The sequence below is a fragment of the Manihot esculenta genome, chromosome 9, assembly GCF_001659605.2.
Source record: "Manihot esculenta cultivar AM560-2 chromosome 9, M.esculenta_v8, whole genome shotgun sequence".
NCBI lineage: Eukaryota > Viridiplantae > Streptophyta > Magnoliopsida > Malpighiales > Euphorbiaceae > Manihot > Manihot esculenta.
Window position 1 is genome coordinate 3,661,704 of NC_035169.2, and position 24,680 is coordinate 3,686,383.

Below are 24,680 nucleotides of genomic sequence, written 5' to 3' on the forward strand. Positions count from 1 at the left end.
TACCAACCGATCGTCTCTCATTCCAAAGTTTCATTTTCATCTCATTCCCCACAGCAAATCTGATATGAATTAAAGGAGAGAAGTAAGAGTTCATCGAAAGTAGCATGGCCTCGAATGTCTTTCTGAAGGGAAGAAATGCAATTTCCTGGAGCAAGAGAGATACCCTTCTCCAAATTGAAAGAATATTTGGATAAAAGTTGAACTTAGAGCGAATCCCTATGATTTTCAAATCTCCAAAGCCATTTGAACAAAAGAGCTTGAATTTGAAGAGAGATCTCTTTCATGCCTAAGCCTCCATTCTTTTTAGGCAACAAAAGAGTATTCCATTTAATCAGATGAAGTTTCTTTGTATTGACATTTTCCCTGCCACCTTCTTTGATTATACCTGTGTTATATATAGAGCTAACCTGCCTTTTATGAACTTGTTCATAAATACATTTGGACAAAAAGTCCTGTTAAATAGCTGAAGCTAAACTAGCATTCCAATCGCTAGTAGGACCAATTGCAGTTGCTTGTCCCAGTGGCCGCATATGTCTGATTTTCATCATCTTCTTTTGCTTATAATTTCTAAACCAATCAGCAAGTATCTCTAACATGCCCAAAAGCTTTCCAAAAGTCACAAAATCTATATGAAACTCTTTCCTTCACTCCCAACTTTCTAACTTCCTAACTTTTCTTCTAAGAATGAGGAGGCTGAACATAGAATTATACTAAAAACAAACTCATATTCAACCTACTCTTTAATGATGCTTTAAAACACCAAGTTTATCCCATAGTTTCTTCAATTTTCTAAAGTAAACAACAACTGATATAGATTCTTGACTGAAACTTCTTATTTCTTTCTTTAATTGGTGTATAAGTTGCCCAAATCTTTCTTTAAAGCAAGTGTCATAGTCATAGACATACTCCATTTTTACTAAATTTGACGATGCAGATATGAGAATCCTACTTGGATTATCTGAGTTTTGAAGAGTAGAAGGATCTGAATCATTTTGCAATTGGTTCCCTACCTCTCAATATGTACCCTGTCAGCCCCACCTTCTCTAACCAACCATTTCCCATGGATGCAGTCACAAAAACTTCAAGAATGATGCATCCAGCAAAAAGAAAAATACCATGTACAAACAAGAGCCCAAAGAAAATTTTATTGAGTATATTACAAGGTTTACAAAGAGGTAAAAACATAAGATGTCTCATTATATACTGCTGAAAGGAGAAAAGAAACAACCAAAACAACTTTTTTTGCCCAACTTAACTAACATCTCAAACAGTATATCCAATCAACTGGCACAAAGTAAAGAATCTCAAAGGGAAGAATATATATATACCTTCCACAAGCATTTCTAAAATTCAAATTTTCATGTTAAAAAATTGATTTCATTGGAAAAGATTGTGAACTTCATATTATTAGATGCTAATGCAATGATTTCACTAATTTAACTTGAAGGAAAATAAAAGAAATTAAGGACCTATAACTTGATGACTAGAAGAAAAAAAAAAAAGGTGACATAGAGGATGTTTGCTTTTCCTTCAATTCCCATAACATTTTCTGTTGTCTATAATTTTAGTGACATTTCATCCAACCAACAGCTGTAGAAATCTAGTGATTCTCTTACCTTGTACTCTGGGACTGTATATCCTGCACCCTGCATTTATAGTGTAGTCTAATTGTTAAATCAATTCTCAATTAAAGCACACTGGTTTATAATCATTATTTTCATTATTATTAAAAATATAATAATTAAGCAAAAAAGAATTGCTTATACCTTTATGGTTAGAAAGGTGAAGTTGTAATCATATCCTTGCAAGTACCTACAAGAGAAATGATAGCATTTTAAAAGGTCATTGAGTACAAAAATAAAAATAGATAAAGATTCTTAAGCATTGTAGTATGGAACCAATTAGTTTTAGTTCTCAACTCAATTTTAGGACTGAGTTCTCGAGTTAAGGCACAGTAGCAGCAAAAAAAAAAATTGTAAAGGAGATGGAGGGTTTACCAGCAACTTGATCATTAGAAATCCATAACCTCCATTCATCAACAATCTTATATCAAAGAGATCAAGTCCATGTCTGAATTCAAGCGAAAGGCACACGCATATCATGGTTTCCACCACAGGTCATTTGCAGTGTTAGAAATTTTCATTTTGTGGAAGAGAATCACAGCTGATCGAAATTAAAAATGATATTTGAAGAAGTTAGTTAAATTACATATTTATTATATTTGAAAAAGGTAATTACCGAGTTGCGCTCCAAGACACACTTGAATGGTCGAGATATAACAACTTTAGTTTGCTGATCCCTCATTGCGCACCTTTAAAAGCCTGAGAATGAGATCATTATTCCGCAATAAATGTACTACCAATTCTGTGGTAGCAGCATCAGCAGAGAACCACTTATCAACCATTTCGTTGATTAGTTCTGATGCTTTTGGTAAATCCTCATGCTTGAGAAACCCTTGAATGATGATATTATAACAACAATTATTTGGTAAACATCCTACCTTTTCCATGTCTTTAAATACCTTGTACACTTCATCCATTAATCCTTGTTGGCAGAGTCCTTTCATAATTGCATTATATACATAAAAATCAGGCTGTAAACCAATTTCAAAAAGACTAGAAAAAAGTTCCTTGGCATCATTAATCTTCCCAACTTTGCACATACCATTGATCAGACTGCTATAGATCACAAAATTAGGCTTCAACTGACTTTTCTCCATTTCTTTCAATAGTGTGAGTGCCTCATCGAGATTCCCCTGTCTACACAAGCCATCAATCATAATTGAGAAGGTTACTATGTTTGGCTGTTGACCATGAGAGGACATATTCTTCAAGAGCTCCTGTGCAGTTTGGGGCCTCCCTGCTTGAAACATACCCTCTATAAGAGTAGAATAAGTAACAACATCAGGAACTAAACATTTATGAGACATTTCATCAAAAAGTTCCTTTGCATCATCTATCATTTTGCACTTACAATATCCATTGATCAATATGTTGTAGCTAAAAATGTCAGCTATTTCACTGGTCACCATCAGATCAAATACCTTTCCAGCCTTATCAATTTGCTTGCACAGACAATATCCATCCATCAATGAATTATAAGTGACAACATTAGGTTCCACACCTCTTTGAATCATTATTTTGATTATATTCTGTGCAATTGAAACCAGTCCTTTCTTACAAAGAGTGTCGATCAATATATTGAAGGTAAAAACATCAAGGGATATGTTCCTCCCTGTTGAATCCCACATCGGTTATGAAAAGGGGTAATGTGCCCCTTATATGGGTCACAGGCACTCCTCCCCCTTGAGCTAGCTTTTGAGATGAGTTAGGACTGACCCAAATTTAACACTCCCCACCATTTCTTTCAACAAGGCCAAAGCTTCCTTGAATCGGTCTGAATTGCAAAGACCATCAATTAAGGAATTGTAGGTGACCACATCAGGCTCTACACCTCTTTGAATCATTATATTGAATGTATTTTGAGCCTCTGAAACCATTCCATCCTTACAAAGAGCATCAATCAATACACTGAAGGTATAAACATTAGGTGATATGTTCTGCTCCACCATTTCATTCATCAAGGCCAAAGCTTGGTTCTTTTGGCCTAATTTGCAAATACCATGAATTAAACTAGTGTAAGTGATGACATTAGCTGAAATGCCCTTATTCCTCATTTGAGAGAAGAGCTCTAAAGCCTCACCAACTAGCTCATCCTTGCAAAGGGCGTCAATGATTGCACTGTATGTCACAACATTTGGCTCACAACCTCTATCAGCCATTCCCTTTAGTAGCCCAATAGCCACATTTGTTTTCCCAAATTTACACTGATGATCTGAGATCCAGAGAAATAGGGTTTTCACAATGGGCTCTGTAAAACTTAGAAAAAACTTAAATCTAGAAGAGAGCATTTCTCCTTTTATAGGTTTCCTTTTGTCCGCTAGTGACGTGCCGATAGAACGAATATCAGTAGTCCACCTGTCCCTGCCACGCTGATACGGACGTACGAAGGGATCAAATCTCTGCCCCATGCATAACGGCCTCTGATCCTCTCCAGGCTAGGGTAGGCGGGTCTACAAGATGGGTGGACGGATCCTCTTTCGGGTTCTGGGCTGGGCCGGAGAGCGAAGATAGAGCAGGGCCTAAATGGAATCGGCCTAAGGAGTAGAGGTGGCGTGGCTGGCCTGATGAGGGGAGCCGGATGAACCTGGTCATGAGGCTTAGTGGACTGAACCCAATTGGCGGGAATGGCTTTGAGAATCTCTGATCAGTGGGCTATTTTCATGGGCCTAGCCCTAGACGGGGATGAGGTGAACTCAGGGGTCATCAATTGCCCCTTTACCTTCTCGGCAGTTATTGCTCCAACTGTCGAGGGGGTAAACCCCTAGAATCATTATGACCGCGTCTGTTGAAATTCGGCTTGCCCTTTCATCTTATTGTCACTTGCAGCTTTAAATCTTTCCTACCTTTTTCTATATTTAGCTTTTCTCGGCCATTTGTGCACACTGTTACCCTCGTTTTCTTACTTTTATCTTCCCGGTACATTTTCTTTCCTTTTTGGTGAATAGCCTTTAAGGATTCTGATGCTACTAGCTTAGAGTATGAAGTCGCTCTGTCTCACATTAAAGGGTTAGCCTCTGATTATATATTACTAACCTTTCTTTCTTATCTTTGGGGTTGTTAACAAAACAGCGAGATTTCTCTTCTCGATGGTTTGCTTTTCCCTTGCCCCAGCTCGGGCTTCCATGCCGAGCTCTCGAGGTTCCGAATCTTCAAGGCTGTACACCTGTGTCGAGTCAGTCTCAATTGTTTCAATTGTTCGAACTTTTAGGTCCTCTCGGACTTTGAAGTCGATCGCGAATTTCAGGTCAACAGGATCAAAGTTTGCTCTATCTCCTGATGATGTCTTTCCGTATGTGTTTTACGATGTTGAAAGTTCCACTTGTTCCATTGCTCTTCAGAATGTTTCGCTAATTTTCTGGTGTTGCCTTCACTTGTTCCATTGCCCTTCAGAATGCCTTGCTGGTTTTTTGTTGGTGCTTCGGGCAGGTGAACGGGTAATGATGCCGATCTCCCTGGGACTTTAACTCGAAGACTTATGTTTTTCATGAGATCGGCATATAATATCTGAGCTCGTTCGTATGTATCGCAAATCACATCTCGAGGCGGAGCTTAGTTGGTTTACGAAGTCGATTTTCCGAACTATAAGAATTCCTCGGAATCGAAGGCTAAGGTAGTAGGGTAGGCGATAGTGATGTAAACGTAGATGATGATGTATCTGGGCGTGTAAATCCTTTAAGGATAGCCTTTTATCCCGTAGTGTTGGTATTTGTGACATGCTGTAATGTGTTTTTCTTTTAATGAAATTTTTATTTTGCGTTCATACTCGAACTGTCCTTTCTTTATCATAAATAAAGTACTTAAATTGCTTGCTCTGTAACTTTTCCCGAAGGATCTGCTGTATTGCTTTCTCCTTCTTGCCCTTTTAATCGTTCAAAGCTAGAGTTCATTCAGTCAACTGAGCTTTTGACTTACTTTTTTCTGAGCTGGACTAGTCGTACTCGTGAGCTCTGTTTTAATCCTCTGAGCCGAGCTCTTGACCTTCTTAGGTAATAAGCAGGGCTGGTCTTTATCGTGCTTTCATCTGCTTGTGTCTTTGAGCTTTTTATTTGAGCTGGATCAGTCGTAACCCTGAGCTCTGCTTTTACCCTATGAGCCAAGCTTCCGACCTACTTAGGTAATGAACAAGGCTGATCTCTATCACCGGGTGAGAGGTCCAAGTGGAGCCTGGTCTTACGGTTTGAGCGAGTTGGATTTGTTCTATGCAGATGGCATGTGGGCTTTCGGGCCTGTCCGTCAATTGCTTTCGGGCGATGGGCTATTGCCGTGGGCCCAACCCTTAATAGAGGTGGCGAAGTCCAGCGGCCGTCGGTTATTGCCCCTTTACCTTCGATTATTGTCCCTTTACCTTCGCGTCAGTTATTGTATAACTGATGAGGGGGTAAACTTCGAGAGTAATTAATGACCGCGCCGCTCCAAGACAAAATTGTTCAGAGTGACATTGCGTTTCATTATTGCCTCTTTGTCTCTCGAAGAAACTTGTTCTCGTCTGCTCTCTGTTTTCCTTCGACTTCTTCTGCCTCCTCGACCTTATTGCTTTTCAGGTACGCTCTTTTACTCTTCCATGGAGGATTCTAAACTTCCCGATGTTGTCAATCTCGAGTCGCACATTACTCCTTCCTCCATAACCAAGCATATTTCTCGGAGTTATTTAGATACTCCTCTTTACCTTATTCGCGCTCCTCTCCGGAATGAAAGGATAGTTCTCCCTAAACCTGCCCCTCCTGGTTTGGTAGATCCCCAGAGGGGTCTTCGCATAGTCTTCTTTCTTAAACAGAGGGATTTTGGTCTGACTTTCCCCTTCACCCCTTTCTTCATCGAGGTTTTTCAATATTTTGGGATAACCCCCCGGATGTTGTCCCCGAACTCCATTTTGTTTATGGCTTGTTTTGAATCTATTTGCCTGAGTTGGGGTTTTACACCCACAGCGTGTCTATTTGTCACTTTCTTCCGCCTTGTTAGGGCAACTCAGAAATTTTACTATTTTTCTCCCCGTGGTGGATTGTCTCTTTTCACGGGCTACAAGGATTCAATAAAGGGATGGGTAGAGAATTTCCTTGTGGCGGAGCTAAGAAAAGATGTCGGCGTGTCATGGGGAGTGGGGCTAGACTGGGAGGATGTCCCCCCGGGCATCAACGACCTGCCCCAACTAAGTCTCACCGAGCAGGTGGGGTATCTCCGACTGACTTCTTCGACAAGAAGTATGACGTCGAGAGATGTATGTTCGCGTCTAATCTTAGGAATATCCGGGACACGGGTATAATGCCTTGTTTAGCAACTCCGCTTTTCTTCGTAAGTGACATTAGAAAGTACGCTAACTCTTTCTGACTTTGTGTTTTTTGGCAGCTTCTAACGTTAAAATGGATGAGATCAAGCCCCCGAAGAACTTAGTTCTGTCTAGGGAGAGTATGAACGCTGCTTTAGATGCCCTCCTGGCTGGGCGCCCCGTGCCTGAGGTCGCTGCAGAGGTGGCTCGGGTTGTTTCTACCAAGAAGGTTAGCCGGTCTCTTGCTAGAGCTCCTTCTCGGGCTCCAAAGTCGAGCTCCCATGGTGCCAGACCCTCTCGATCATCTCGTCAGGGTAGGTCGGACCCTGCCTTGAAACCTGTTCAGGAGGCTAAATCTGGTCAGGGTTCTACAGAGGATGCGGAAGGAGCTCCCCTAACTGTTGTGAAGCAGGCCAGGGATATTGGACAGATGAGGACGGATCTTGCTCTTTCTGCTGAGGAGGCACCAGGGGGGAGGCTTGAATCCCCTATTATTGAAGAGGGGGATCCTGGAGCAGGACTGGAGATCGTTCTTGTTGACGATAGTGCCCCAGAGGTTCCTACCAGGGGTGCCCCTGAGGAGGTGAGGTCTGACCTTGCCAAGGGCGAGGATGTCATAGAGAAGGTAGGGGACAAACGTCCTGCCTCCCTCGAAGTGCCATCCCCGGCCCCAGCTCAAAAGAGATCCAAGGCTTCTAAGGGATCAGCTCCAGCTCTCCCTCCCATTGGGAAAGAGAAAGAAGTCCCTGTGATACCACTGCTGTCTGCTCCTGATAACGACATTCTGAATGCAAAGGATATCACTCATCAGTCTCCGGCTAGCGTGGTTGCTGAGATTGTCAAGGAACGGATGTTCGGTGGCGTCTTGGAGGCTTCAGATCCGCGCTTGCTTGCTCTCACTGGCCTTTTGGCCAGCTCTACTAGGGAGCAAGCAGCGTTCCGTTCCCGACCTCGCGAGGAGCTCGGAGCTACGATCAGGGAGATGCTCCTGATGGTAAGCTAAGCTACCTCCTTTGCTTTTATTCTGGTTTTTTTTGTGTTAACAGTCTTTTCCTTTGCTTTAGGTGATGGGCCTCTTCATGGAGGTGGATGCCCGTGATCACTTGCTTCGGGAGTCTGTGGACCGCCGGATAGAGGAGGCGCGCCTGGAGGAGAATTTGTCTGCCACTAGTGATGCCAGGGGTAACCTTACAGCGGCTCGAGCTCATACTGAGTTCCTCCAAGCGGAGCTGCATTCTGCCTTGGAGGCCCTCAAAAGAGCCGACGAGAGGACGGCTGAGGCACAAGAGCATACTAAGTCCTTGGAGGTAGAGTTGTCTCATACTCGCAAGGTTCTCAAGGAGTCTGATGAGAGGGCGGCTGCAGCAGAGATTCGGAGTGAAGAAGTTTTAAAGCAGCTGTCCTCCCTGGTGGAGACTCTTCGTGAAAGGGATGAGGCGATAAGCCAGAAGGAGGCGGTCCAGCGCCAGTATGAGGCCCTGAAGGCTGATTTTGAAGGGCTTCAGGTTCACCTAAATAAGGTGAATATTCAAAAGGAGGGGGCCTTGGTTCGGGTGGAGATCCTTGAGCAGGAGCTGAGCACGAGTTCTGCGCGTATCAGAGACCTGGCTTCATCAGCCGAGGAGTCTACGCTTCGTAATCAACAGCTTAGCCATGAAGTCAGGGCTGCAGAGCGTAAATGTTCAGCCCTGCTCAAGGTGGTTAAACATTCGGAGGAGAAGATCCAGCGGGAATGTGAGAGGCGGCTGGAGGAGTATCAGGAGTCGGATGAGCTGAAAGGAAAGATTGAGTAGGCCTGTGAAGCTCACCTCCAAGACTATAAGGATTCTTCTGAATTGAAGGCGGTTATAGCTGAGACCTGCGAGGTGCATCTGGACGAGTATAAAGCCTCCGAGGAGATGAAGGCTGCTATTTGGAAAAAAGCCTTTCGTATGTTTAGATCTGGCTATAATAGGGGTTTAAGGGAAGCCAGACGTGCTCCTGATACTCCTCTGACAAAACTTCGAGCTAGAGAAATGGATTCTGATGGAGAAGAGGTTCTGTATGGGGAGGATGATTTCCCCTTGCCTAGGGGGACCTCTCGTATTGCGGCTAGGTCTCCTGGGGAAGAGTCCGAGCAACATGGGGACAATATGGAGGACTTCAGGACTGAAGGCGAAGACCTCGAGCCTGAGACGGGAGGCCCTGACCCAGGGTTGGAGGGTGCCAGATCTCCTCTGGATGTAAATGTGGATAGAGATACTATAGGTGATGATATTCTGAGAGATGTAAGTCCCTTGAGGACTGTTTTTCCTTCAGATGTATCAGATAAATAAGTTGTACTATCTTCTTCTTCTAATGAGAGTTTACTTTCTTTTACTTGAACTATTGTTGCTTTTATTTTCTTCTTGAACTTATCTTTTCTTATCGTAATTGGAGTACTTAACCTTTATATTCGACTGAGATATTTCACTAAGAAACTTCAGATCGCATACCTTTTAATGGTAAATAACAGGGCTGATTGTAGCTGAGGTATTCTCTGTTTGATGCTAAATTTTCCTCGGATTGCCCCTTTACTTCCGCAATATTTATTACATTAGTAGTGAGGAAGTAAATTTCTGTATTTTATTTGCGCTCGCATGGCCTCCCCTTAGGCGATTTTATTTTGCCTTTTTTGGTTGTGAGATCGGCTGTCTGGCGCTTGCCTTTCTGTGTGTTCCACGGGGAGGTCGGCTTTTGTCGTTTTTGCTTCTTGTTTGGGTTGTTCTTGTTAAATGTCTGCTTATGACCAATTGGCTCGAGCTAGGAACGCGCTCTTTTGCCTGTATCCATCCTTCTGAATGTCACATATTGCGAAACTATCCGAGCTAGGAGATCGGTTCTTTGCTTTTTGCTTTAGGCTTTTATACCTGCAATTTGCAGCTCGTCCTATACTTCTGAGTATTGTCAGGACGCGTTGCAGTTCGGACCTTTTTCTAGGCTAGCGAACTCAGCACTAGAAGTTGATTTGTGAGGTTAATGTTGCGCCGAGCTCGCTTTTTGGAGATTGGCCTGGGGCTATGACGCTCTTGGCGATTTTGCCCCGAGCTCTTCCGGGAGGTCGGAATTTGATTTTTCATCAGTAACTTAGGATTTATCTTCTTTTTTTTTTTTTCTTTTTTTCCGGGAGTTCTAGGGGATCCCGGTCTTCTTTGTTTTCCCGGGAGTTCTAGGGGATCCCGGTCTTCATGCTCCGGGAGGTCTTTTAAGATCCTCACCGGCCGTTTTTGTTTTGTTTTCCCGGGAGTTCTTGGGGATCCCGGTCTTCTTTGTTTTCCCGGGAGTGCTTGGGGGATCCCGGTCTTCATGCTCCGGGAGGTCTTTTAAGATCCTCACCGGCCGTTTTTGTTTTGTTTTCCCGGGAGTTCTTGGGGGATCCCGGTCTTCATGCTCCGGGAGGTCTTTTAAGATCCTCACTGGCCGTTTTTATTTTGTTTTCCCGGGAGTTCTTGGGGATCCCGGTCTTCTTTGTTTTCCCGGGAGTTCTTGGGGGATCCCAGTCTTCATGCTCCGGGAGGTCTTTTAAGATCCTCACCAGCCGTTTTTATTTTGTTTTCCCGGGAGTTCTTGGGGATCCCAGTCTTCTTTGTTTTCCCGGGAGTTCTTGGGGGATCCCGGTCTTCATGGTTTTCGTATTTTGTTTTTCTTATTGAAAAGTGACATTCATAATAGAAATAACATTATCGTATAAAGAATGTCATTATTTTATTCAGTTGTGTTTTTCAAAGTATAATAACATTTTTTTTTTTTTACAAATGTTTCAAGGGAAATACCTCTTCAAGTGTTGGATATTCCAAGCATGGGGCTCGGGATTTCCTTTCATATCTTCAATTCGATATACTCCTGGTTTGACTACTTTCGTTACCCGGAATGGGCCTTCCCAGGTCGGTGCTAGCTTGCCTACCGCCGCTCTTTTTCCCGTAGCCTCCAGGTTTCTCAAGGCTAGGTCCCCCACTTTCAAGTTTCTTTCTCGGACCTTTTGGTTATAATATCGTGCTGCCCGTTGCTGATAAGCTGCAGTTCGGATTTGAGCCTCTTCTCTAATTTCTTCGAGAGCATCCAGGTTGCTCCTTATCTTATCATCATTAGTGTTCTCACTGACGAATTGGACTCGATGAGTGGGGATCTGCAACTCCACTGGGACTACCGCCTCTGTGCCGTAGGCAAGTGCAAAAGGTGTTTCTTTAGTGGACGTTCTGGGGGTAGTCCGAAGTGCCCACAGGATACTGTTGAGCTCTTCTGCCCAGTTTGCTTTTGCTCCATCCAGCCGCTTCTTTAATCCCTGGAGGATAGCCCTGTTAGTAACCTCTGTTTGGCCATTAGTCTGGGGATGAGCCACGGAGGAGAATTTGTGCCATATGCCCATGTTTGCTGTAAATACTTTGAAAGTACTACAGTCGAACTGTCTGCCGTTGTCTGAGATAAGCACTCTTGGTATACCAAATCTGCAAATGATGCTTCCCCATACGAAGTCTTATCATCTTGCGAGCTGTGATTGTGGCTATTGCTTCTGCCTCTGGCCATTTTGAGAAGTATTCTACAGCCACTACTACGAACTTTTTCTGCCCCGTGGTCTTGGGGAAAGGTCCCAGGATGTCTATTCCCCATTGTGAGAACGGCCATGGGCTGGATATGCTGGCTTGTGGAGTGGCTGGAACCTTGATGGCGTTAGCGAATCTTTGGCATACGTCACACCTTCGGACGAACTCTTCTGCTTCCCTTTTGACGGTGGGCCAGTAGTATCCTTGCCTGAATATTTTATAGGCTAACGTCTCTGCCCCTTCGTGAGCTCCACATACTCCCCTGTGTATCTCTTCCATCACCCTTATAGCCTCCTCCGGGCTCACGCACCGGAGCCATGGACTGGACTTGCCTTTTCTGTACAAGGTCCCCCTTACTGCTTGGTAATTGGCAGCTCGAGTTGCTATCTTCTTGGCTTCCTCCTTATCCTCAGGGAGTTTTCCCTTCTCCAGGTACTCTAGGTATGGGGTCATCCAAGTTGGGCTTTGTTCCACCTGCAACACCGTGTTAGTTTTACTAAAAGCAGGCACGAGAACGTGTTGTATGTATACTTCATCAGGGAGCTGTTCTAGCTCTTCTTTGGACAATCGGCTGAGCAGGTCGGCTTCCTCGTTCTCTTCTCGTGGTATTCTTTGGAATTTGATGGTAACTCCCTGATCTATGAACTCGGCCTCTATTGCTTTTACTTTTGCCAGATAACTCTGCATGGTTGGATCCCTAGCCTGATACGCCCCAGTAACCTGATTGACCACCAATTGTGAGTCGCTATTTACTTCGAGGTCGGTTGCCCCTACCTCCATTGCCACCATCATTCCGTTTATTAGGGCTTCATACTCCGCCGCATTATTGGAAGCCTGGAATTCTAGGCGCAGGGCGTAGCAAACCTTAAAGTCTCCAGGCCCCTTAAGCATGATTCCTGCACCGCTGCCTCCAGCGCCTGAAGCCCCGTCTACGTATAACCTCCAATTGAACTTTTGGAAAGGTTCTTCCTTCCTCTCCATTCTCGTTGCTTCGGAGGATGATTCCCCTTGTTCCTTACTGAACGTGCATTCTGCTATGAAATCGGCAAGGGCTTGAGATTTTATAGCTGTTCGAGGTCGGTACTCCAGGCAGTATGGGCTAATCTCGAGGGACCATGCGAGCATCCGACCTGAAGTTTCTGGTCTATGCAGAATCTTCTTTAATGGTTGATCCGTCATCACTACTCCTTGGTGGCTTTCCAGGTAAACCCTGAACTTCCGGACTGCCAACAATAGAGCGTATGCTATTTTCTCAATGTTCATATATCTGACCTCGGCATCTTTAAGCACCTTGCTAACATAGAATACAGGCTTCTGCTCCCCTTCTTCCACCCTTACCAATACGGCACTAACTGCTTGTTCAGAGGCTGCCAGGTATATCAGAAGTTCTTCACTTTCTATGGGGCTACTGAGCACATGGGGCGAGCTGAGATAACTTTTGAGCTCTTTGAAGGCTTCACGACAATCTTCTGTCCATTCGAAGTTTGGCACTTTCCTCAATTTTCTGAAGAATGGTAAACACTTTTCTGCCGACCGTGACATGAATCGATTGAGTGCCACTACTCTCCCTGTCAGTTTCTGGACGTCCCTTACGCAGGTTGGTTCTGACATATTTAATATGGCCTCTACTTTCTCCGGATTGGACTCGATGCCTTTCCCACTCACCATGTACCCCAGGAATTTTCCTCCTCTGATAAAAAAGGCGCACTTTGCCGGATTCAACTTCATTCTGTACTGATCTAATACTCCAAATACCTCCTTCAGATCTGCCACGTGCTGTTGGAAAGTTAGGCTCTTGACCACCATATCGTCTACGTAAACTTCTACATTCCTGCCGATCTGCTCTTTGAAGATTTTGTTCATCAGTCTTTGGTAAGTTGCCCCGGCGTTTTTCAATCCGAAAGGCATGGCTTTATAGCAATAAGTCCCATCTTCCGTTATGAACGAGGTTTTTTCTTCATCCGACCTATACATTGGGATTTGATGATAACCAGACATTGCATCCAAGGACGACATGTAATCAAAACCGGCCGTAGAGTCGACCATTTTATTAATATCAGGGAGGGGATAACAATCTTTAGGGCAGGCCTTATTCAGATCAGTAAAGTCTATGCACATCCTATATTTGCCATTGGCTTTTTTGACTAATACAGGATTGGCTAACCACTGCGGGTACATAACTTCTCTAATAAAGCCTGCCTCCTCTAGCTTCTGTACTTCCTCCTTGGTGGCCTGCTACTTTTCCCTTCCTACTACCCTCTTTTTCTGCTTTATTGGTCTGGTTTCAGGGAGGACATTCATTCTATGGGTCATCACCCCGGGGTCAATTCCGGGCATGTCCGAGGGTTTCCAGGCGAAGCTTGATGCATGACCTCGAATCAAGGACATCACCTCGGTTTTCTGCTCCTTGGTGAGGCCGGCGTTGAGACTGAAGGTTTTGTTTGTTTCCGTTTCTGATAAGGAGAAAGTCTCTAGTTCCCCCACCGATTCTGTTCTGGCTTCTGTTTTCTCATCCCGGACCTCCAGGACTTCTGAATCCATCTTTTCTGCTGTTAATCTCGGCTCTGCTACGATAGCCAGGTACACTGCCCTTACTTTCTCTTGACTTCCCCGAACTGTTCCCACCCCTGCTTCTGTGGGGAATTTCATTGCCAAGTGCCTGATACTGGTGACAGCTTCAAAGTCGAACAGCACAGGTCGTCCCAGAATCGCGTTGTAGCTCAGAGGGAGTTTAGCCACCAAGAACACCGCATAATGGGTGCGAGCCCTCGGGGCCTCTCCCAAAGTAAGGGCTAGCTTTACTTTCCCTTCCACTGTTACTGGTGCTCCTCCAATCCCTTTAATCGGCGCTTGATCCCGAACCAGTTGCTCTTCCGGAATGCCCATCTGCTGGAAGACTCAATAAGGCAACAAATTTACCTTGCTTCCGTCATCCACCAAGATTTTCTTTACCCGATAATTATGAATAACAACTTCAATGACAAGGGCGTCATCGTGAGGCATCTGAACACCCTGAGCATCCTCCGAGGAGAAAGTGATGGTTGTTGAAGAGTGTTCAACAATTTGCATGACCTCGGCGTTGCTAGTTTCTCCTTCTCTGCTTCTCTTTTTTTCCCCTTCGGCTCATCCGACCTCCCGTGCCTCCTACGATCATGTTGATAGTTCCACTGGACCCATCATTCACAGCGTTAGCTCCTGTTCTTCTCAGCGTTTGAGCTGCCGGACTGGGTTGAGGTCTCTGTCCCTCCGGTTTCTTTACAAAGTTCTTTAGGTGCCCTCTTTTTATCAACCTCTCAATTTCTGCAATCAACTGGAAACAATTGTTGGTGTCGTGACCGTGAGTTCGGTGGAACTGACAATATTTGTCAGGATTTCGCTGGTCAGCTTCTGTTTTCAGGGGCATGGGCCATTGCAAGAATTCTTTGTCCTGAACGGCTACGAGCACTTCGGCTCTAGAGGCATTAAGTGGGGTTGGCTTCTCTGGAACCCATGAAGGAAGTGGCCTTTGTTCTGAGGACCGAGGAGAAAAAGGTCTTTGGTCCCTTCACTCCCAAGGCTGTCTGTAAGGTTCGGACCTTTTGCCATGTTTCTTTTCATGCTTCTCCGGCCTCCTTTCCTCTGGGGCTTTCTCCTTGCCTGTCGTTCCCTTGGCGAATCGACTTGTCACGAGAGCGTCATCCTGTCTTATATACTTCTCAGCCCTCTTCATTAGCTCGGCCAGTGAGGTCGGAGGCTTCCTGCTTAATGAACCGAAAAACTCGGCGGAGGTCATCCCTTTCTGCATGGCCTCCACCGCCCTTCCTTCATCGAGCTCGGGAATCTGCAAGGCTTCTGTATTGAAACGAGCTACGTACTCTCTAAGCGATTCTTCCCGTCTTTGCCTTACTGTTTCCAGATAACTCGTCTTCCTATCCGCTGGTGCCCCGGCGATGAACCGGCTAATGAAACGAGTGGCTAGGTCTCCAAAACTCCTAATGCTTCCAGTCTCCAGGCTGTTGAACCACGCTCGCGCTGGTCCTAAAAGTGTCGTTGGGAATACCTTGCACATCAAGGCATCCGATAAAGTTTGTAATTCCATGAAGGTCTTGTAATTCATGACATGCTCCCTTGGGTTACCAGCGCCGTCGTAGGCTGCCATGGACGGCATCATAAACTTCTTAGGGACAGTTTCCTGCTGCACCCACTTCGAGAAAGGCGAAGAAGTGGGCAGAAAGGTTTGGCTTTGATCTTTCTTTCCCAGCTCGACCAAAAGCTGCTCTCTCAACTTCTGCAGCTTTTGGTCCACATCTTCCTCTTCCGGCCTGGGTTTTTTCTCCAGGCGATACTCCTCTTCCTCTGCTTCACTCCTGGTCCACCTGGTTGTCTCGGCGGAATAGTTGTCGGCCTCCTCATTTTCTATCATCTCCCTCGCCCTTCTTCCGTGGACTCGGGCCTCCGGCTCTTCCTCTTCTCCGGTTCTTCTCTCCCTTACCCCGGCGCCGCGGCTGCTGGTTTGAAGGCGATCAGGGGTCGGTTAGGGCTCATTGGTCTGGGGTTCTTCTACTACTGGGAGTGCGTTCACTGGGTGCCAAGGCCCCTTTGCTGCATTATCTGCCCCAACCAGTGGGTGGTGCTTTGTAGCTGGAATGCGATAGTTTGGAGGTCTTGGTTGGACAAGGCCACTGCGGGCGCGTTCCCTGTCAAGCTTGGCGAGGGGTTGAAAGAAATGGGTGGTTGGTTATTGGTAGTCGTAGGACTAGGAAAAGAGAACTGCTGTCCTTCTTGGGCAGAGTTCAAGTCGTTTGGGATGTTGAGGTTGTTTTCGTTATGATTGGCCATCGTGGATCTCAGTGGGTTTGGTTAAGAGTGGAACTCGGTGATGAAAAGATCTCCTTCGTTTCCCACAGACGGTGCCAATTGATGATCTGAGATCCAGAGAAATAGGGTTTTCACAATGGGCTCTGTAAAACTTAGAAAAAACTTAAATCTAGAAGAGAGCATTTCTCCTTTTATAGGTTTCCTTTTGTCCGCTAGTGACGTGCCGATAGAACGAATATCAGTAGTCCACCTGTCCCTGCCACGCTGATACGGACGTACAAAGGGATCAAATCTCTGCCCCATGCATAACGGTCTCTGATCCTCTCCAGGCTAGGGTAGGCGGGTCTACAATATTATATAATTAATGACTTTTTCTTGTGCCACTGTACATTTTCTCTTTTCCTTTCCCACTTCCCACCACTCTCCTCTTCCATTTTCCTTCATTTATATTCCCTACCACCATTACCACCTCTTCAACATTGTCACCCTTATTACCATCCTTTTTTTTTATTCTTAAGTTGTCAGATTTATCTCTTCTGCCTTATCTTACACTGAGATTCATGATTTTCAAAGTTCCTACACTTCTGGCATCAAGCAGGCCTCCATTCATAAATCACATGTTGAGAGAATTGATGGCTACTCTATCTTCTAGAATAACAGCTTCAAGGAACACCCCTTAACAAGTCCATTTTTACTGATATTCTTGCATAACCCACTTCGCCCTCTTCACAGTTTCCCATCGTGCTACCTATCTACTCAGCATCTCTACATTCCAGAACTTCCAAGGCAACTCTGGGAGTTGTACTTATATAGACATTTTTTACATTGATTCCAAGTCAATTCTCAACATCAGCTTCCATTACATCAAAATTAAGGGGTTTTTTTTTTTTTTATCAAAGATATAAAGTCTATTCTCAAATACTCATCTCTTTCTCTCCTCAAATACTCATCTCTTTCTCTCCTCAAGTTGGAAGTTAAACTAGTAAATATTATCTTTCATAAAAGAGATAGAGTTTAGACTACACCTCTTCTATTTGCTCATAGCGAAACTCTCAATTCCTTGAACTCAATGATTCATTTCAAATATACTCCTTATCAACCTATTTCTTTATCTCACATATTCACTCTACACATCTATCGCTCTGAATAATCGTAATTCCTCTCTGGATGCCTACTCCTATTCTAAGAGAATAAACCTGCCCAATTTTTTTTTAGGCAAAAGACTCATTTTAGCCCTTTAGTTACTAGCCAATAGTCAATTAAGTTCTTAAAGATTTTTTGGGTCCAATCAAGCCCCTTAACTTTCAATTTTGACCTAATTATCCTACATATTATAATTTTAAGCAAATTAAATCCAAATCAATAATTGAAACATAACTTTATTAAATATTCATCCATTAAAATATTTTAAAATTTTTAAAATTGAAAAATCAAGAACATTATCTCCAAAACTGCAGTAACCTCTTACCTTCAAAACTAACCTAAAAAATCTAGACATGTTTTCTTAATTAGCGATGTATGGAGAGTCATGCTTTCATGTCATTCATCTTGGAAGTTGATACTTATCGTTTCACCATATTTATCATTTCACCTTCATGAACCGCCATGGAAGAAAGATCCACATTGTCATCAAACATAAATTCACAAACCCACTCAACATCTTGAACTCAACATCTTGACCATAGTATCATTAGTATTTTCAACTAACATGAAAGTAGTTCTTGAGTTTGGAGGGTGTATATTGACAGTGGCATATAAAGGAAGCTTAAAGAGCACTTCTAAGTCATTTGTGTTAGCTGAATTAAGAGGAGAGATGCTAGAGATGCAAGTAGAAAGATATTGAGTAATAATGCTTTGAGATTGGGTGGGTAAGTAAACGATGATAGAGATGAGGATGGAATGAAATGGGATTAGATTTTATATATTCATTTTTTTTATAAATGATTTATTTAGTTTTATTTTAATTACTTAAAACATAAAACTAATATTTGATTCCTTAAAAACTTATTTGACTTTGTTAATTAACACGGTTAAATTTAGAGTTATTAAACTAAAATTGAAAGTTGATGGCTCGATTGGACCTAAAAGTCTTTAAGGTCTTAAATGAATATTAGCAATAGAGAAAATGTATATGATTACTAAAACTATCGATTTGACAAAAGCGATAGAAAAACCCTAATTGCTTATGTAATATCTAAACAAACAACCTTCCGAAGTCAAACTGTCTCTCCTTTTCTTACGAATCTAATCAGAAATAGGGCATAAAAACCTCTAGTATGATTCTTAGTCTGATTGACGTTTAGATATCTCTCATTCTCAAAGTTAGATGAATCACCATATTGGCGCTTTGAGTTTGCCCTCCAAAAAATGTGTTCCTCTAGTTTCAAAATCTCCACCCTATTTTTGTGCAACCAAATTTAACACTTTAGAAATGTATGTTTTTTGACATTGCTCTGATCCACTCTCTTTAGACAGGTGCTAATGTGTTTTATATGGACAAAGATAATAAAGGAAAATGCTCTTACTTCTCTCTCCGATTACCATAAGTAATTTGGGTATTAAAGTTTCTCATTATATTGACTTTCACATAATCTGTAGGGCTGAACATTCAAACTACATGCACTAAAGTGGAAATTTTAATATATTTCAAAGACTGAACAATATTTTACTATTTTTTTTATATTTTTTAATTTTTATATATAAAATAATATAATAATAACAATTATTATTATTATTATTTAACATAGCAAATTAAATTTGGTCTCTTATTATCATAATATCACATTATTATATGAAAATATTTAATCGAAATCATCTAGAAAGATCATAATAAAATAAAATTAAGAAAATACATTAATTTAGTTGATTTTATTATTATAAATGAAATATTTAAAAACTTTTTTATTAATATGTTGATATCTGATATTCAATGAAATTATCAATAACATATATTAAAAAAAATTATTATAGCCCAATTATATATAAATCATAAGTAAAGAAAAAATCATCCTAATACAATAACAATTGCAAAATTAATATAATATATTTTTATTTTATTTAAAATTATTAATTTTCAATAATAAATTAAATTTGGTGATTTATAATGTGAAAGATATGACTAAAGTTATAATACTTTAATATTTTTATTTTACATAAAACTATGAAAATTTAATAATAAATTATATTTAGACATTTATAATTTAAAAGATACTAATAATATTTTTAGCATATATAACATTTATTGTTAATTATTTTATTTAGAATTTGATTTTAATATAGTACAAAATACTATATACAAAATTTTACTCTTATACTTGTGTTATGAAAATCCATTTCACCTAAATTATCCGTTCCAACTAATTTAAGAAAATTTTATCAAGTATATTGCAAGATTATACATGTGTTATACATAGAGTTACCTGCAAAGTCAGAGAAATCCATTTCACCTAACCGGCCTAGAATCAAAAATATATTTGACAAAGTCCTTAATTTCATCTAAATCCTATACACGCACACTCTACAACTAATGTGAGTTCCGAAGGTCCTCAGTGGTTTCATAAGTCTGATTTTCATTGTTAAAGCCAATCTTCTTTTGCTTCAGTGGTTTCATAAGTCTGATTTTCATTGTTAAAGCCAATCTTCTTTTGCTTATAATTTTTAAACCAACCAGGGTATCTATGTGCCCAAAAGTTTTACAAATGTCACATAATCTATCTTAACTCTATCTGAAACTCTTTATAAAAGCTTTACAACTGATTAATTCTCTCACTCTCAAGCTATACTTCAAAAGCACCACATTCACAAATAGTTAAATGATGCTTTGAAACACCAAGTTCATCCCATAGTTTCTTCAATTTTGTAAAGAAAACAACAACTAATATAGATCCTTGACTGAAACTACTTAATTCTTTCTTTAATTTGTATATAAGTGGCTTAAATCTTTCTTCTAATTTCCTCCCATAAATCCTTTGCACTATATGCATACAAAAAACCTCCACTAGATCCTTAGAGATGGAATTCAATATCTAACTCACCATGCTATCAACTCTCATCCACTTCTCAAAACCAGTGGAGCCAACAGGAGGAATTTGCACACAACGATTTACAAATCCTAACTTGTCTTTTGCTCTTAAAGCATCATAGATATACTCCAACTCCAATAATTTAGTCCATTTAAATGTGCAGATATAAAGATCATACCTGGATTATCTGAGTTTTAAAGAATCAAAGGATCTGAATTATTTGCAATTGGTTTCCTACCTCTCAATATGTACCCTGTCGAACCCTACCTTCTCTGACAAAACTAACACTTCCATTTGCCATGGATGCAGAATAAAAAAAAAAAAAAAAGCTTCAAGAATTACGCAGCAAGCAAAAAGAAAAATACCATGTATAAACAAAAGCTCAAAGAAAATTTTATTGAGTATATTACAAGGTTTACAACGTGCTAAACACAAAATCTCGCATAATTTACAGCTGAAAGGAGAAAAGAAACAACCAAAGCAACTTTTTTTGCCTAACTTTTCTCAAACAGTAAGAAACAATGTGTTTCGCCTTCATAACAACATACAAACGTATCACAAAATGCACCACATAAATAACTCAATAGGTGGTCCAACACTAAAATATATTTGTTATATACCATATTGACAAAATGGTCATACTTGATTGTATTATTATTATATAATAAAGATATATCATACAGAAATGATTTCCTAAGTATTTTTCCTTAATATACAGCTATTGAAACTAATTTACTATCACACGATTCAACAATCTCAACAAATAAAATTGGTAGATTTCTGTAAACCAAGAAACCAAAAAAGAGGATGTTTGCTTTTCCCTCAATTCCCATAACATTTTTTGTTTTCTATAATTTTAGTGACATTTCATCCAACCAACAGCTGTAGAAGTAGAGTGATTCTCTTACCTTGTATTATGGGACTGTATATCCTGCACCCTGCATTTATAGTGTAGTCTAATTGTTAAATCAATTATCAATTAAAGCACACTGGTTTATAATCATTATTTTCATTATTATTAAAAATTATAATAATTAAGCAAAAAAGAATTGCTTATACCTTTACGGTTAGAAAGGAGAAGTTGTAGTCATATCCTTGCAAGTACCTACAAGAGAAATGATAGCATTTTAAAAGGTCATTGAGCACAAAAATAAAAATAAAGATTCATAAGCATTGTAGTACGGAACCAATTAGTTTTAGTTCTCAACTCAATTTTAGGACTGAGCTCTCGAGTTAAGGCTATAGTAGCAGCCAAAAAAAATTGTAATGGAGATGTTGGGTTTACCAGCAACTTGATGATTAGAAATCCATGACCTCCATTCATCAACAATCTTATATCAAAGAGATCTAGTCCATGTCTGAATTCAAGCGAAAGGCACACACATATCATGATTTCCACCACAGGTAATTTGCGGTTTTAGAAATTTTAGTTTTGTGGAAGAGAATCACAGCTGATTGAAATTAAAAATGATATTTGAAGAAGTTAGTTAAATTACTTATCTATTATATTTGAAAAAGGTAATTACCAAGTTGCACTCCAAGATACACTTGAATGGTCAAGATATAACAACTTTAGTTTGTTGATCCCTTATTGCGCACCTTTAAAAGCCTCAGAATGAGATTATTATTCCGCGATAAATGTACTACCAATTCTGTGGTAGCATCATCAGCAGAGAACCCCTTATCAACCATTTCATTGATTAGTTCTGATGCTTTTGGTAAATCCTCATGCCTGAGAAACCCTTTAATGATGATATTATAACAACAATTATTTGGTAAACATCCTACCTTTTCCATGTCTTTAAATACCTTATACGCTTCATCCATTAATCCTTCTTGGCAGAGTCCTTTCATAATTGCACTATATACATAAACATCAGGTTGTAAACCAATTTCAGAAAGACTAGAAAAAAGTTCCTTGGCATCATTAATCTTCCCAACTCTGCACATACCATTGATCAGACTGCTATAGATCACAACATTAGGTTTCAACTGACTTTTCTCCATTGCTTTCAATAGTGTGAGTGCCTCATCGAGATTCCCCTGTCTACACAAGCCATCAATCATAATTGAGAAGGTTACTATATTTGGTTGTTGACCATGAGAGCACATATCCTTAAAGAGCTCTTTTGCATTTTGGGGCCTCCCTGCTTGAAACATACCCTTTATAAGAGTATTATAAGTAACAGCATTAGGAACTAAAACTTTATGAGACATTTCATCAAAAAACTCCTTTGCATCATCTATCATTTTGCACTTACAATATCCATTGATCAAAATGTTGTAGCTAAAAATGTTAGCTATTTCATTGGTCACCATCAGATCAAATACCTTTCTAGCCTTATCAATTTGGCTGCCTAGACAATATCCATCCATCAATGAACTATAAGTGACAACGGTAGGTTCCACACCTCTTTGAATCATTATTTTGATTATATTCTCTACATTTGAAACCAGTCCTTTCTTACAAAGAGTGTCGATCAATATATTGAAGGTAAAAACATTAGGGAATATGTTCCTCCCCACCATTTCTTTCAACAAGGCCAAAGCTTCCTTGAATTGGTCGGAAATGCAAAGACCATCAATTAAGGAAGTGTATGTGATCACATCAGGCTCTAAACCTCTTTGAATCATTACATTGAATGTATTTTGAGCCTCTGAAGCCATTCCATCCTTACAAAGAGCATCAATCAATACATTGAAGGTATAAACATTCGGTAATATGTTCTGCTCCACCATTTCATTCATCAAGGCCAAAGCTTGGTTCTTTTGGCCTAATTTGCAAACACCATGAATTAAACTAGTGTAAGTGATGACGGTAGGTGAAATGCCCTTATTCCTCATTTGAGAGAAGAGCTCTAAAGCCTCACCAACTAGCTCATCCTTGCAAAGGGCGTCAATGATTGCTCCGTATGTCACAACATTTGGCCCACAACCTCGATCAGCCATTCCCTTTAGTAGCCCAATAGCCACATTTGTTTTCCCAAATTTACACATTCCGTTTATTATCGTACTGTAAGTATAAACATTAGGTTGATAACCACGTGCAACCATATCATGGAAAAATTCCACAGCTTTGTCCATTTTACTCTCTATACAAAGACCATTAATTAAGGTAGTAAATGTCACAGTGGTAGGCTCCAATCCGAATTTGAACATCTTCCCGAAAACAGAGAAGCCAAAATCCACAAGATGTAAACGGCAGAAGCAATTAATTAAGATGCTAAGAGAATAAACATTGTGAGAGATTCCTAGCAATTCAATTGTTTTGGACATGGAAAGGACAGTATGATATTGTTTCATTTTCACAAGGGCAGATAAGAATCTATTAAATGGAACCCTAGAAGGCAGAGGATGTTTATGAATTACATGATTGAAGGAAGCAATGGCATCATCGAGGTGGGTAAAAGAAGCAGATTTGAAGTTATTTGTCAAGAAGCGTGCATCTTCAAGTGAGGAAGTAGAAGAATGGCAATAATTGGTAAATAAGAATAGGAATGGAGATTGAATGGTACCAATTGCCCCTTGTAGCTGAAGATAGAAGCTCCTGCTCTTTCTCCTCCAAGGCATCTTCATCATCATCGATCTCTCGTCAGTTGTTTTTAGGATGGATCGGAGATTGGGAATGAGGAAAGGATATAGAGAATCGGAAAAGGAAGGCTCTCTGCCTGCTGGTAAAGTGGTAAGGATAACAAAATGAAATTGGGAATTGTTTATATGCAACACATTTTGTAATTTTTTTTATTAATTTTTCATATAAAAATATTAAGCCTCTATATTATTACTCAAAAATCAAATAAATCATAATCTAACATAATATTATTTTTTAATAATAAAAATTTTTATATGATAAAACTTTATTTTATAATTTTAAAAATTATTTATTATATTTATATATTTTTTAAAATTTTTATGATAATTAAAATACTAAAATTTTAATGTTTTAAATTATAAAAATAATATTTTATTATTAAAAAATAATATTAAGTTAGAATCTATTTAGCCTTTAATAAAACTCATAGTTTAATTAACTTAAAATTTTAAAAATTTTAAATTAAATTTATTTGACTCTTAATAAAAATATATAGACTTAATTAAATTTATTTTCATAAAAATAATATTTTATTTTAACCGTACCTTATATCTAATTAAATTTATTTAAAAATTAATTAATTTTGTTAATTTTATTTTTTTAAATAAAATATTATAAATATAATTGTAGAATAATGATTTTTTATTTTATTAAATAATATTCCTTATTTAATAAATAATTATCAATGTATATTTTTAAAAATATTATTATAGTCTAATTGTATATAATATAGATGAGGAGAGAATAAATAGTCTAATTGTATAATATAATTAGAAATTTAAGATGAGTAACGTTATATAATTTTTTATTATTAATTACTTTATT

General features: G+C 40.1%; 2 protein-coding genes across 5 annotated transcripts in view; both read right to left on the bottom strand.

Annotated features, from left to right (window-relative positions):
- Window positions 1-1,375: 1,375 nt before the first annotated feature.
- LOC110607767 (pentatricopeptide repeat-containing protein At3g22470, mitochondrial) overlaps window positions 1,376-24,680 on the bottom strand; it is a 33,919-nt gene continuing 10,614 nt past the window's right edge. Inside the window, exon 3 of the mRNA XM_043959860.1 lies at window positions 1,376-1,812. The gene's annotated coding sequence lies outside the window, so the exon portion shown is untranslated. The remainder of the gene's footprint in view (window positions 1,813-24,680) is intronic.
- On the bottom strand, window positions 2,102-23,937 carry LOC110607768 (pentatricopeptide repeat-containing protein At1g63330-like). 4 transcript variants are annotated; one of them, XR_006352089.1, is made up of 5 exons: window positions 21,790-23,937; window positions 21,549-21,621; window positions 21,323-21,368; window positions 21,172-21,201; window positions 2,722-2,859 (listed from the first exon to the last, which is right to left on the bottom strand). XR_006352089.1 is itself a non-coding variant. In XM_043960294.1 (3 exons), exons 1-3 carry the CDS (start codon window positions 23,843-23,845, stop codon window positions 2,285-2,287), a joined length of 2,010 nt encoding a protein of 669 aa, XP_043816229.1. In that variant the 5' UTR covers window positions 23,846-23,937; the 3' UTR covers window positions 2,102-2,284. The 4 variants fall into 4 exon arrangements, 1 of the variants encoding a protein (XP_043816229.1); XR_006352087.1 differs by having other exon boundaries at window positions 2,741-2,877; XR_006352086.1 differs by lacking the exon at window positions 2,722-2,859 and having other exon boundaries at window positions 20,637-21,201.

Bases quoted from the DNA above. Each gene is read 5' to 3' on its own strand.
- LOC110607768 (XM_043960294.1), bottom strand. From the start codon at position 23,845: ATGATGATGAAGATGCCTTGGAGGAGAAAGAGCAGGAGCTTCTATCTT. The intron at 3,822-23,252 runs ATTTGGGAAAAC...TCATCAGTGTAA, and splicing joins ATAATAAACGGAATGTGTAA to ATTTGGGAAAACAAATGTGG. The intron at 3,235-3,354 runs GGAGTGTTAAAT...GGGATTCAACAG, and splicing joins CTTGTTGAAAGAAATGGTGG to GGAGGAACATATCCCTTGAT.